We start from the raw sequence: 12,633 nt of genomic DNA, 5'->3' as shown, positions 1-12,633 counted from the left end.
CAGTGAAAAACCAAAGGATATGAAAACAATACCATTTCAGGTTAATCATGAAGAAAAAATCTAGTGAGACTGGGCTCAGGGTATTCCACTCTAGTTCATATATTTCCTATGAATAAACCTCCTTATGACTGCCTATGTTCAATAATCTAAGGTCACTGCAAAATTAAACTACACAATAATGTATATACATGTGTATGGGGGTGGGTTGGGCCATTTCTTTCGTCTGTTTCCTTGCGCTACCTCGCAAACGCAGGAGACAGCGACAAAGCAAAATAAATTAAAAAAATAAATAAATAAATAATTTCAAAAAATGTGACGAACTCTATTCAATAAAGCAAGAGATGAATGAAGACAACAGTCTCATTTGAGCAACTGACTTAGTGCAAAAAGTGAACAATTAAGAAGTGCTATCATAAGTGAGATAACCCATGTTCTCTGTTCCATACTGGACATCAACTGAGGATGTGAATGTGTGAACACAAAATAAAAAATAGTATACACAGTCTCTGAGTCACAAATTACTGGCTTTCACACATACACATTACTAGTGGAATCAGCATATACACACCACCAATCTGTGAACTTTATTATCTAACATGTTCAAAATGAAACCTGGATGGAAAAGTCAAGAATATGTCTTCAGCTTGAAATGAGGCTCAAAAAAGTATGTTGTAAGATATGAGGGCAATGATAAATTGAGGAGAAAAGACTAATAACAAAGGTGTTTCATAAAGGAAAGTCAATACCTGTAACTAAAAGGGTTCTATGAAATATAAAAGTAGCCTGCATTGCAGCAAAGTTACAGAGAATGAAGTAAGAATGGATAGAAATAGGTTTGTAAAATATCAAAAACATGCATAAAGTTCCATGGAAAAAAATAATTTTTTAGTTACAATTCAGGACTCCCGTGGTGTAGTGGGTAGCATTCCAGACCGTGATGCATTCATGGGCTACCCTGGGTTGAGTGCATAGGTTCAAATCCTGGTTGTGGCAGTTTGTCCACAGTCAACACAGCTGTTCATCCACCCCTTAGGGTTGGTTGATAAAATAGGTAACTGGATCAGGCTAGCGAATGGAACCATGGAAACGGAAGAGTGTCACAGTGGGGGAGGGGGCGATATTCTGGGAGCGACGAAGAATGTGTGGAAGGAGAGAACGTTATCTCAGAAAGCAAAAATGGGTGCGTTTGAAGGAATAGTAGTTCAAAAACATAATATGGTTGCAAAGCATGGGATATAGATAGAGATGTACAGAGGAGGGTAGATGCTTTGGAAATTAAATGTTTGAGGACAATATGTGGAGAGGTGGTTTGATCGAGTCAGTAATGAAAGGGTAAGACAGATGAGTGGAAATGAAAAGTGTGAGATTGAGAAAACAGAAGACAGCGTGTTGAAGTTGTTTGGACATATGGAGAGAGAGAGAGAGAGAGAGAGAGAGAGAGAGAGAGAGAGAGAGAGAGAGAGAGAGAGAGAGAGAGACTGACAAGGAGGATGTGTGTGCCAGGTGTAGGGGGAATGAGGAAAAGCAGGAGACCAAACTGGAGGTAGAAGGATGGAGTGAAAATGATTTTGAGTGATCAGGGCCTGAACATACAGGAGGGTGAGAGGCGTGCAAGGAATAGAGTGAATTGGAATGATGCGGTATACCGGGGTCAACGTGCTATCAATCGACTGAACCAGGAAATGTGAAGCATCAGGGGTAAACCATGGAATGGTCTATGGGGCCTGGATGTGGATTGGGAGCTGTGGTTTTGGTGCACTACACATGACAGCTAGAGACTGAGTGTGAATGAATGTAGCCTTTCTTGTCTGTTTTCCTGGCACTACCTTGCTGAAGTAGGGGTACTGATGCTGTTTACTGTGGGGCAGGGTAGTGCCAAGAATGGATGAAGGCAAGCAAGTATGAAGATGTACATGTGTATATATATGTATATGTCTATGTATATGTATGTATATGATTATATGTATATGTATGTATATGTGTATGTATGGATGTTTATGTATATATATGTATATATGAGTGGATGCGTCATTCTTTGTCTGTTTCCTGGCACTACCTCGCTGATGCGGGAAACAGCAATTCAGTATAATAAAAAAATATATATATATAGCATTAATGGGATGGCCTTGATTAGGGCCTCAGCTGCCTGTGCCATCTCAGCTAAAAAAAAAGTTAAACCTTTCCATGTGGTGTATAATTCAAGCAAAATCCAAACTAAAGAGTCTTACGTCATGGAATTCTTTGGAGAGGGAAACAACAGTAATAAGTGCAGTATACTGTTGGATATGTCTGATTTGTTCTTTATGGGTCAAGTCAAACATTCAAATTATGAGCTAGGTGAAGTTTGTTTAAATCTTTCAGTATAGGGCATAAATCAGGTATAAGCAAGCCTTGGGCTATGAGTCTTAAACTATACAGTTCTCTAGATAATGGGAAACAACTTTATAAAGTATACAGTTTGAAGTGCTTGAAGTGACCCTCATAGCTTTTAAGTCATACCTCAAAAGTTATGATTCAGTTTAAGCTGCTGGTGTTTTAAGGGATAAAACCCCCCAAAAAACCTAGTTATGGGTCTCATGATAAAAGATTCTAGAAACTGGGAAACAAAATGTTTAAAGTGTATAGTCTGGTCCTAAAGTGTCTCCCATACTATGCACACAACAAAAAGAGGAGATCATGAAGGATGGTGGGTGTGTTAATCATATAAATATGGCAAGTATAAACACACCTTGTTGCACATTGGGTTGAGGCAAGTCCTGGGCTTGGGGTGGGGGTTGTGGTGGAGTGCAATCATCAAAGTTGACTCCTAAAGTCTCCTTCACCCAACTGCTAAAGTGAGGCAAGACCATATTGCCAATTTTGTACCTTGCAAAAAAATATTAACATTATTTAATCTTCATTAAACAATCTAAGAATACACAGCATATTTCCTTCTATCTTAAAAAATGAAAGAAAAAAATTAACATATTTGTCCCAATATAATGACATATCATCCCAGGAAACTACATGATATTTAGCCTAGGTTTCTGGATCATCTTTTCAAATATAATGAATTATTATCTATGAACTTTTCCTCATACAGAAATAACCATTCCTCACTTTATGCAGGGGTTATGTTCTGTGAATACCTAGCACAGAGAGAAATAACATATATAGCAAACCAATAAACATTCAGAGTAAAACTGAAGTTTTGGCGCACTTTCAATCGCACTCACCTGCATAGTACAGAATTCTGACACCATAAAAAGAGGGACTGGCAGAAGTAGGTTCCTCGCAGAATAGTGAAATTCCATATGGCCATCCCACATAAAGCAATGTGTGGGTGTATCCAATTTCAACACTAACACCATAAACATAATGTGAAATTAGTATTGTTACATGGTTCTTCCCAAAACATTATACCCAGCAATTATCATGACACTTCCTTCCACCCTTTATTCAAAATTCATATGTGCATTCACTACAGCAAAAAATTGAAATATCTTTGATAATCCTTATCTGAAAAAATATATATCCTGTAAATGTGTTCATACACCTGGGTTATGGAACCTTGGGGAAAAAGATAGTATTGATGTAGTAAGCTTGGAGATATAACACATTTTCTCTTAGACTGACACTAAAATCAAGTACATTACAAGGCAGATCTGTTTGTTCCACTACCACTTAACAGACGTAATGAGTACAGTATAGTATATAATACTTTACTCAGGTATATAAACATCAAATCCTTCGTATTATCCCTGCACACCATACGATAAAAAAAAGGGAGTCTGTGCCTGCCAAGAGCTTAAACACTAGTGAGTTATACAAAAGTGTAAGATAATGCTGCATATAAAATTCTATTATTGTGAATAATTCTGAAGTAAGGAAACCTAATCCATAAATGCATGACAGTGTCAAACTATGTCAAATGCAATATTCACATGAAGCTTGAGAGTACACTAAAAATAAAAGTTACAGTATAAATGAAACACTAATCTTGAAATCAGCTATCTGGGAAGAGTATGCTTGTGCCAACAATGCTCTGCATTACAAAATGACAAACAAAGTACTACTGACAAAATGTGTTTAGAGATTCTTAATTCATCAGCTCTCTTCCGGTTCTAAGTTGAATAGTAATTCAAGAGAAGAAATTTCAAAATACTGTATGTAAATATTTGGCTACTCACCTGTTCCCAGTAAATGACACAAAGTAGTCTTTATCCTTACTAACGACAAACTTTGAATCTTTGTAACCCCAACCATTCCATTTCAGCAGTTCTTGCCTAATTGGGAAAAAGAAAAATAATGAATTTACTCTTGTGATTCATATGAAAGAACCTTTATGAAGAGTCTGTAACTCTGTTCATTACTAAAGATAAAAATATATCGAATTTTACTTAAGTACAATAAAAAGACTCGAGAGGCATGAAAAACGACAAAAGTTTCTCCTTTAATGAGATGTACAAAAGCTGTAGTAAATAAACACAGAAAAACCTAACTTTAAGCCATTTCTTTTTCAACATAAACTTGTCAATAAATACAAAAGACTGAAAACAAGCTTTCACAATCGGTAAATGAAAAGCAAATGATGAGAGCAATTTGCATATGATACTGACAATGAAATTATACAACTCTGAGGGCAAAAGATTTGTGACAACAATGAGATTGCTTTTACTACAGTAGCATGTTACATATGTTGAGACAGTCATTTTCAAGTTCATCACACAACCCTGAATTTAAAAAATCAAAATCTTTGTAGTTTCAAGATATCATATGGTACATTGTATGGCAACAGGACCAGATGAAACGATAAAGGAGTTATGAAACAACACATACATATGGGAAAACAGATGTGGAAAGAGATTCTCTGAAAGCAAGAGTAGCATGTAGTTGGAATAGGTCATTCACTTAATATTTGTTTTCAGTAAACAGTTTGTGGGCATAATTTCATATAAATATATACCATTTTATATGAACTTTGTAGGATTTGCAGCTTTATCAGATACGTGTTCATGGATAGCATTCTGCCTCACAGGTTGGTGTCTGGGAATACTTGAGCTGATGATAAGCGCTATCTCCTGTTACAACTTCTCCTTTGTCCTTCCTCCTCTCTACACCTTAACTTCATCTATATTCTTCTTCACTCAGAATCTTCAACATCCCTCATTGCCTTAAAATTTCCCCTTAGACCAAGGGCCAGTTGACAGGTTTGTTTACTTCAGTGACTCATCTCCGATAACTACTTAATTCTTGCGATGTATTGTGTAAAACATTTTTCCATTTCATATTTGAAGAGCTTATTTCCAAAAGGTGCTAAATCAATAAAAGCACCTCTGTAGATATCAACATACTTGCATCTCAATTTTCTAATCTTATCTAAGCTTGGAATGTATTCTTCCTTCCATTTCTAATCTTATCCAAGCTTGTAACACATTCTTCATTCCATTTTAAAATAAAAGTGAGTACCATTCAGGATGCAAAATGCAAGAAGTATGATTATAAATTCCAAAGTCAATTCTAATAAACTATATTTTCAAATTCTTAATCCTTGATCCCCATGTTATGGCAATGTTATGTTATGACAATGTAGATATGTCTATGTAGATCAAGGACGAGTCATCAGCTCGTGAAGAGGTAATCAAAACACTTCCAGAAATCAAGAAAACTTATCAAAACTTTGTGAGTGGTCTGTGAATTACCTAGATAATCGGTAAGATAGTCAAAATATACCAACTTTAATCTTGCCTGACGCTGGGTTACTTCACACGGTCAGTATACGCATTGATAACACATTCGTGCTATGGAATCCTGTTTTGTTTATAGGAAAGTGCATAACACCCAGAAATGATAAATGGGAATCAAGAAGTCACATCCATCAAATAATTTTCAGTTACTATTCGAAATAATGTAAACAATGGCTATTAAGGGGAAATTAGATAATGTTTGCCATAGGTTCTGTTCTCCAAATGTGTTTTGTCAATCATCATAATATCCCTGATCTTCATTGTCTTTCCCCCGAGTCTTCATGACCTTCCTCTTTATCGACTTATCATCAAATAATTTTTTTTTTTTTTTTTTTTTTGCTGTCTCCCGCGTTTGCGAGGTAGCGCAAGGAAACAGACGAAAGAAATGGCCCAACCCACCCCCATACACATGTATATACATACGTCCACACACGCAAATATACATACCTACACAGCTTTCCATGGTTTACCCCAGACGCTTCACATGCCTTGATTCAATCCACTGACAGCACGTCAACCCCGGTATACCACATCGCTCCAATTCACTCTATTCCTTGCCCTCCTTTCACCCTCCTGCATGTTCAGGCCCCAATCACACAAAATCTTTTTCACTCCATCTTTCCACCTCCAATTTGGTCTCCCTCTTCTCCTCGTTCCCTCCACCTCCGACACATATATCCTCTTGGTCAATCTTTCCTCACTCATTCTCTCCATGTGACCAAACCATTTCAAAACACCCTCTTCTGCTCTCTCAACCACGCTCTTTTTATTTCCACACATCTCTCTTACCCTTACGTTACTTACTCGATCAAACCACCTCACACCACACATTGTCCTCAAATATCTCATTTCCAGAACATCCATCCTCCTGCGCACAACTCTATCCATAGTCCACGCCTCGCAACCATACAACATTGTTGGAACCACTATTCCTTCAAACATACCCATTTTTGCTTTCCGAGATAATGTTCTCGACTTCCACACATTCTTCAAGGCTCCCAGAATTTTCGCCCCCTCCCCCACCCTATGATCCACTTCCGCTTCCATGTTTCCATCCGCTGCCAGATCCACTCCCAGATATCTAAAACACTTCACTTCCTCCAGTTTTTCTCCATTCAAACTCACCTCCCAATTGACTTGACCCTCAACCCTACTGTACCTAATAACCTTGCTCTTATTCACATTTACTCTTAACTTTCTTCTTTCACACACTTTACCAAACTCAGTCACCAGCTTCTGCAGTATGTATGATTATTATCCAAATCGTTCCCTGCCAATCTCATGGTATTCTCCACACATGGCAACATCAATGTAGAACAAACTTACGGATATTCTGAAATTACTTTCAATGTATCTCTATTCTGAAATTAAGTTTCAACGTACCCCTAAACTGGAACTTTTATCTATATCTCTTGACACCTGATCCCTTCGGGAACTCCCTCAATGGGGGTGGCCACAGCAAAAGAGCCGTCATAACTGATGGACTCAAGTGCCGCTTTTCATCCTTTACTACTTCACCGTTAACAGGCCAATGGCAGAGGGCGACTCATGCAATGATTTCAAGAGGCTTCTACGTAATGCTCCTACCAACTAATTCTACCTAATGTCTTTAAACTAATGTTCCTGCCTAATGCCTCAACCTATGACAACTAATACCCTAATGCTCCTCACAACTACTTTTAACTAATGCCAAAATGACATAGTCCTCTATACAGGAAGAGTCATAATTCATCATATACTCGTCATAACTAGAGCGTATATAATGATTGTGACACATTAAGACAATCACACTGTTCGAGCTTCCATTATTGTAACAGGTCAGTAATGTTCATCTTTACCTGATAAAATAAACTTGGAAAATACTAAAACAAACTTGGAAAATACTAAAATAAACTTGGAAAATACTACAATAAACTTGGAAAATACTAAAACAAACTTTGAAAATACTAACATAAACTTAGAAAATACTAAAATAAACTTGGAAAATACTAAAATAAACTTGGAAAATACTAAAACAAACTTGGAAAATACTAAAATACTAAAATACTAAAAAATTCGGTGGAAGACACGAAACTAGGGTTCACTTTGGCTTACTAAGTTGAACTGAACCCAAAAGACAATTTAAAAATCTCGGTTCACGACTCGTTTCCCCAATGATAAGACAGCTGTCATCTGGTGTTTACCGTCTCTTCGGTAATGTCGGCAGAGGAGCTCTGGTGTCTGGGGTTGGGTCAGTAGCGGGGCCGCTGGGGGAAGGCTTGGCCGACGCCGTCTCCCACCTCACGCCGCCCTTGTGCGTCCCCTTCCTTGTGCTCTCCCCATTCCCGTCGTGGCCCACGCCCCCATCACCATCTCCCTGGGCTGCTGGGCTGTCCTTGGATTCGTCCCCATGACGGCATTTCAAATGCCGCTGGATGACAGAGAGGCGATCACGAGCAGACGATGCCATCCTTGTTTTGACGTGGCTGGCTAACTCCGCCCCGCACACGCCGCCTTCATTTATTCCATCGTCATTTTAAAAGATACACGATACGATAATTCATATTTTTTAATGGATAAATAACTACAAATTTAGATTTTATTATGGTATTAATATGGACGTAAACACCCGCGTAGTTCTCGTTCATCGATAGGATCATAGAACCCATAGCGGCACATGGACTAATCGATTAGCTGAGCAACGAAAACCGCTTACGTAGGCGGAAAAAATAAAATTCCCTGGTCTCTTATCACATCTCTACGCTAATAATCCCACATATTATTCTTAATTACTGAAATAACAACCTTTCCAACAGAACTGCACCCGAGATATGTCATCTCGAACCTATATATTCCACACTTATTTCGATGACAACAGTATACCTAATTACTATCCTTTCCGTGATTGTAGCCATTATCTACATATTAATATTTATCACATATCACACTTCCTCACATGAAGTCTTAATAAGAAACTACTCAAGGTTTCGATAAGGAAGTGATATGCGAGAATACATTTCTAAGATGAAGGTTGGACGACAGAGGATAAAGCTAACTTGCCCTTGTTGAAACTGACTCGATGAAGATGAAGAAAAAAAATGTAACCGGTATAGATAAAACTGACTGACTGAGTTAGAACTAAATGGCCAAAAATATAATGAACTGTCTAGGGAGAAAACTAACTGGTTATAAATACCACTCGCCTTAAAACAACGAAATAAACAGAGGGCACACACATACCATTGCTCCGGAAAGGGATTCCATTTTTTTTTTTTTAATACACATATGACAAATATTCTTTAACATGAAAGTTTCCAGGAGAGGGGAAGGTGATCAGCACACGGGCAAACAAAATGTTACCACAAGTTGGGGATGTTACACGGAATTTCATAATCTAAGAACGACGCAATTAGTACAGGTTTACTCACACACACATGCTACAATTTCGTTGTTGACCATTTGACCCACCTTCGTTTACGACTTAGGATCGGTTCTATAACGAATGTCTTAGCATCAAGAAGCACTTTTTCTTTTAATGCATAACTCAACAGATGGTGAGAGGAAGAGGAGAGGGAAAATGGTTTGGTCCGGAGGACAAGTATAAGATTTCTGTTACTTTGTCCTTAAAGTTGGATGAATGACTGATTAAACTACAGGTCAAAGCCCAATTGGATTTCTGACAATTAATTCAACTACGTATGTAAGCATAATCAGTTGATTAGGTCGTTTCAAAACGACAAAAGTTTCTACGTTCTTTGGATGAATGCACACTATAGGGAAAACTGATACCTTCCAGTACTGTGGCTGGAACTGGAGACTTTCCAGGCCCGTGACTTGAGCTGGCGACCTTCCAGCAGTGCGGGTAGAGAGAGCTGGATGATTTCCAAGGGTGTGGCTAGTCTGGAGACCCACTCATGAGTGTGGTGGCTTGAGCTGAGGACCTTCCATGAGTGGGGTTCGTGCTGGAAACCAAACCACCCCCCCATGAGTGTCATAAAGGCAGGTGACCTTCCAGAGACGTAACTAGAGCTGGATACCTTCCTGGAGTGTGGCTAGAACTGGTGGGGACGACCTTCCAGGAGAGTGGCCAGAGCTGGGAAAAAAACTTCCAAGTGTGGCTCGAACTGGAGGAGACCTTCCAGGAATGTGGCCAGAACTGGGGGAAAGTCTTTTCAGGAGCGTGGCTAAGAGTTGGAAACTTTCTAGGAGTGCAGCTAGAAATGGAGACCTTCCATGCGTGTTAAGACGCCCTCCAGGTGAATGACTAGAGCTGGAAGAACGCTTATCCCTCACAACCCATCCAGTCAATTAGCTATTCAGGCCACTGTAACCTGTAAACAAGAACACCAGCTATTAATGGACCTTCGGCAACACAAACTTTCAAATATCACGCCACACCTGGTGTTGCTTTCGTGTTGTTTAGCCTATTATTGCGTCTTGTTAAGCATTGTTTACCCTAGTATGGAGTTTAGCTTAGTTCTGCGCCTTTCCAGGTGCTGTATTTATACACAAATCCCCCTAAAGAAAGGTGAGGTTAGGAGAAGATAGGCCATGTCAAAAAAAGGGGGCAATGGAAATGAGGCTACAGAAGCAGGAAGGTAAAGACGCGGACCTCATCTCCTTAAGCAAGGACCATGAGAGTGGAAGGATGTTACCTGCTGGCACCTGGCAGGGTCTGCTGACGGTGAGGACCTCCTCGTGGTACTTGGTACTTACGACCACCTGCGGCACCGTCTGCGTCACGTACTGCGACACCGTCAGGTTGAGCGTCTTGAAGAAGGTCACACGTTTCGTGCGCGTCACTGACTTCGTCTTGTGCTGTTGACAAGCAACAGTGACATCTTCAGAATTCATACAGTGATAAATTAAAAATTTCATAATTTTTTAAAAGACTCTCGCGTACAAGGTATGACAGTTCCCTGTAAAATACTGGAACGGCAGAAATAAACAGATAAAAGTATTATATTCGACTGTTCAACCTCCTTTTATTTTGCTAAAGAAGAGCTACTAATAGATAGACATTATCAAAACCACAACACAAAATTATATATATGAAATGCTCATGCACGCTATCAAAATAGTAAGATTACAATAATTCAAATCTATTTACTATAACATAAAGGATTCTAAATGTAATTTCAAGGTTTTCAAGCAAAATTACAGGTCTCTCAAAATACATCGTAGGGTTCTGAGACGTCTATCCTCTATCCCTTATTCATCACCTGATTATGTAGGTTGACAGAACTCACAAGACGACGCCCCTGACCTGTGTGAGCAGCTGGGTGTTCACATGATGGTAGGTTATGGTGGCCGAGGGTGGAGAGGTTGCTGTACGTCCCCCGCTGATCATGTATCGTACCCTGGGCACACATGCCCTAGCCTGCAGCATCAATTTGAGCCAATGAGTTAATGCATGGTATCCTGAGGGAGACTTAACAGAGGATATTGAGATGTATATATATATATATATATATATATATATATATATATATATATATATATATATATATATATATATGAAGGAGCAATGGAGAACAAGGACATCGCACAAGAAGGAAGTGAAGCTCACCTAATTCAAACGCTTTTACATCGTAGTTTTGTTACAGCATGTAAAAGCGATATCTATATATATTTGAACAAAAAGAAAGACAGGTTGTACACCAATACATGCAATGGGAATATAGCAACTGCCAGGTTGAGTATAGCAGTTTAACACTGACGCTAACCCACCAGCCAGCAGAAGTAACCAAAGATTTTTGAATTGTAAATTTTGTGTTGTGAAACTTGGTTTCCAAAACACTAGTCAACTTCTCGCTCATTAAATACCGTTAAAATACCATAACACAAGAGGCAAACACCAAATCAAATTCCTCTACATGGATTCGAAGATAAGAATTTCGAAAACTATTCTAATTCTTTGAGCAGTTTGTTGCTAACAAGTGTATTTAAGTAATACAACAACGATTATTCACGTAACTAATAAAGTACGATTTTCAGTTATTTTAGGACATGTAATGCCTTAATAAATGCTATGAGATGGCAAAGTCGTTGCTCCTAACAACTCTTGCACTAAGTACACAGTTACGTGTTAAAGTTTGTTGATAAAATACGAAAAAAAAATGGCGCCTATGCTTCCATTTTCTTTCAAACTTTTGTAATCATAGAAAACTGTGCAAAATAGCAAATGCATGTTTGATTCTGCGAGTTCCTATTTCTTGTATAAGCGGCAAGAGATCACGAGAAAGATACGAAATTTGGAAAGTGAGGCAAATAAGAGATATAGAGAGAGGGGGATACCGATGAACTACTGAGAATAAAAATGATTGGAACGAGAAGAAAATGAAGAATGAGGGAGCAAAAAACAGGTGAAATGAACAGCTTCATTTTTTGAATGTGTTGCATGATGCGGAGACGAAATTGGTGTTCTTGGGACAAGGTGGCGTGTGTACTGAGTCTCTATGAAGAAAGGTATTGTGAAAAGAGAGGAAGTAGTGAAAATCTTGCGTAAGATGAAGTACGGCAAAGCGGCTGGAGTGGATGGGATTGCAGGCGAGTTTCTCAAGGGAGGAAGTGACAACATCATTGATTATCTAGTAAGGATTTCCAATGTAGATATGGCTCAAGGTGACAGGTGGCAGTCTGTATGATACTACCCTCACATAAAAGCAATAAGGACGAAACTGAATGCTCGAATTACGGAGGTATAATCCTACTGAGTATCTCCAGGTAAGGCGTATACAAGAAGGGTGCCATGTAGAGAAAATGTGACTTGGGTAGGGTCAACGTGGTAATAAGCGAGAAAGAAAACGTAGCCATATTTACCTAAAGGAATACGAACTTAAATCCATTTTCTTTAATCGCCCGAAATTTCAGCTGGAACAGAAAATGTCTCGTGTGTGTTTACCTTCTGGGAATAGGAGACTCCACT

At 38.8% G+C, this 12,633-nt stretch overlaps 1 protein-coding gene across 2 annotated transcripts in view; it reads right to left on the bottom strand.

Moving 5' to 3' along the window:
* The window catches only part of Agps (alkyldihydroxyacetonephosphate synthase), a 76,131-nt gene extending 67,932 nt beyond the window's left edge, over positions 1-8,199 (bottom strand). For both annotated transcript variants that reach the window (XM_071667459.1, XM_071667460.1), the window contains exons 1-3: positions 7,910-8,199; positions 4,170-4,265; positions 2,729-2,865 (exon numbers count right to left, since the gene is read on the bottom strand). In XM_071667459.1, the coding sequence (XP_071523560.1) occupies positions 2,729-2,865; positions 4,170-4,265; positions 7,910-8,175 (499 nt within the window). In that variant the 5' untranslated portion in view covers positions 8,176-8,199. The remainder of the gene's footprint in view (positions 1-2,728; positions 2,866-4,169; positions 4,266-7,909) is intronic.
* Between the last annotated feature and the right edge of the window lie 4,434 nt (positions 8,200-12,633).

The sequence above is a fragment of the Panulirus ornatus genome, chromosome 12 (assembly GCF_036320965.1).
Source record: "Panulirus ornatus isolate Po-2019 chromosome 12, ASM3632096v1, whole genome shotgun sequence".
NCBI lineage: Eukaryota > Metazoa > Arthropoda > Malacostraca > Decapoda > Palinuridae > Panulirus > Panulirus ornatus.
This window is presented reverse-complemented; position numbering and strand designations above follow the sequence as displayed.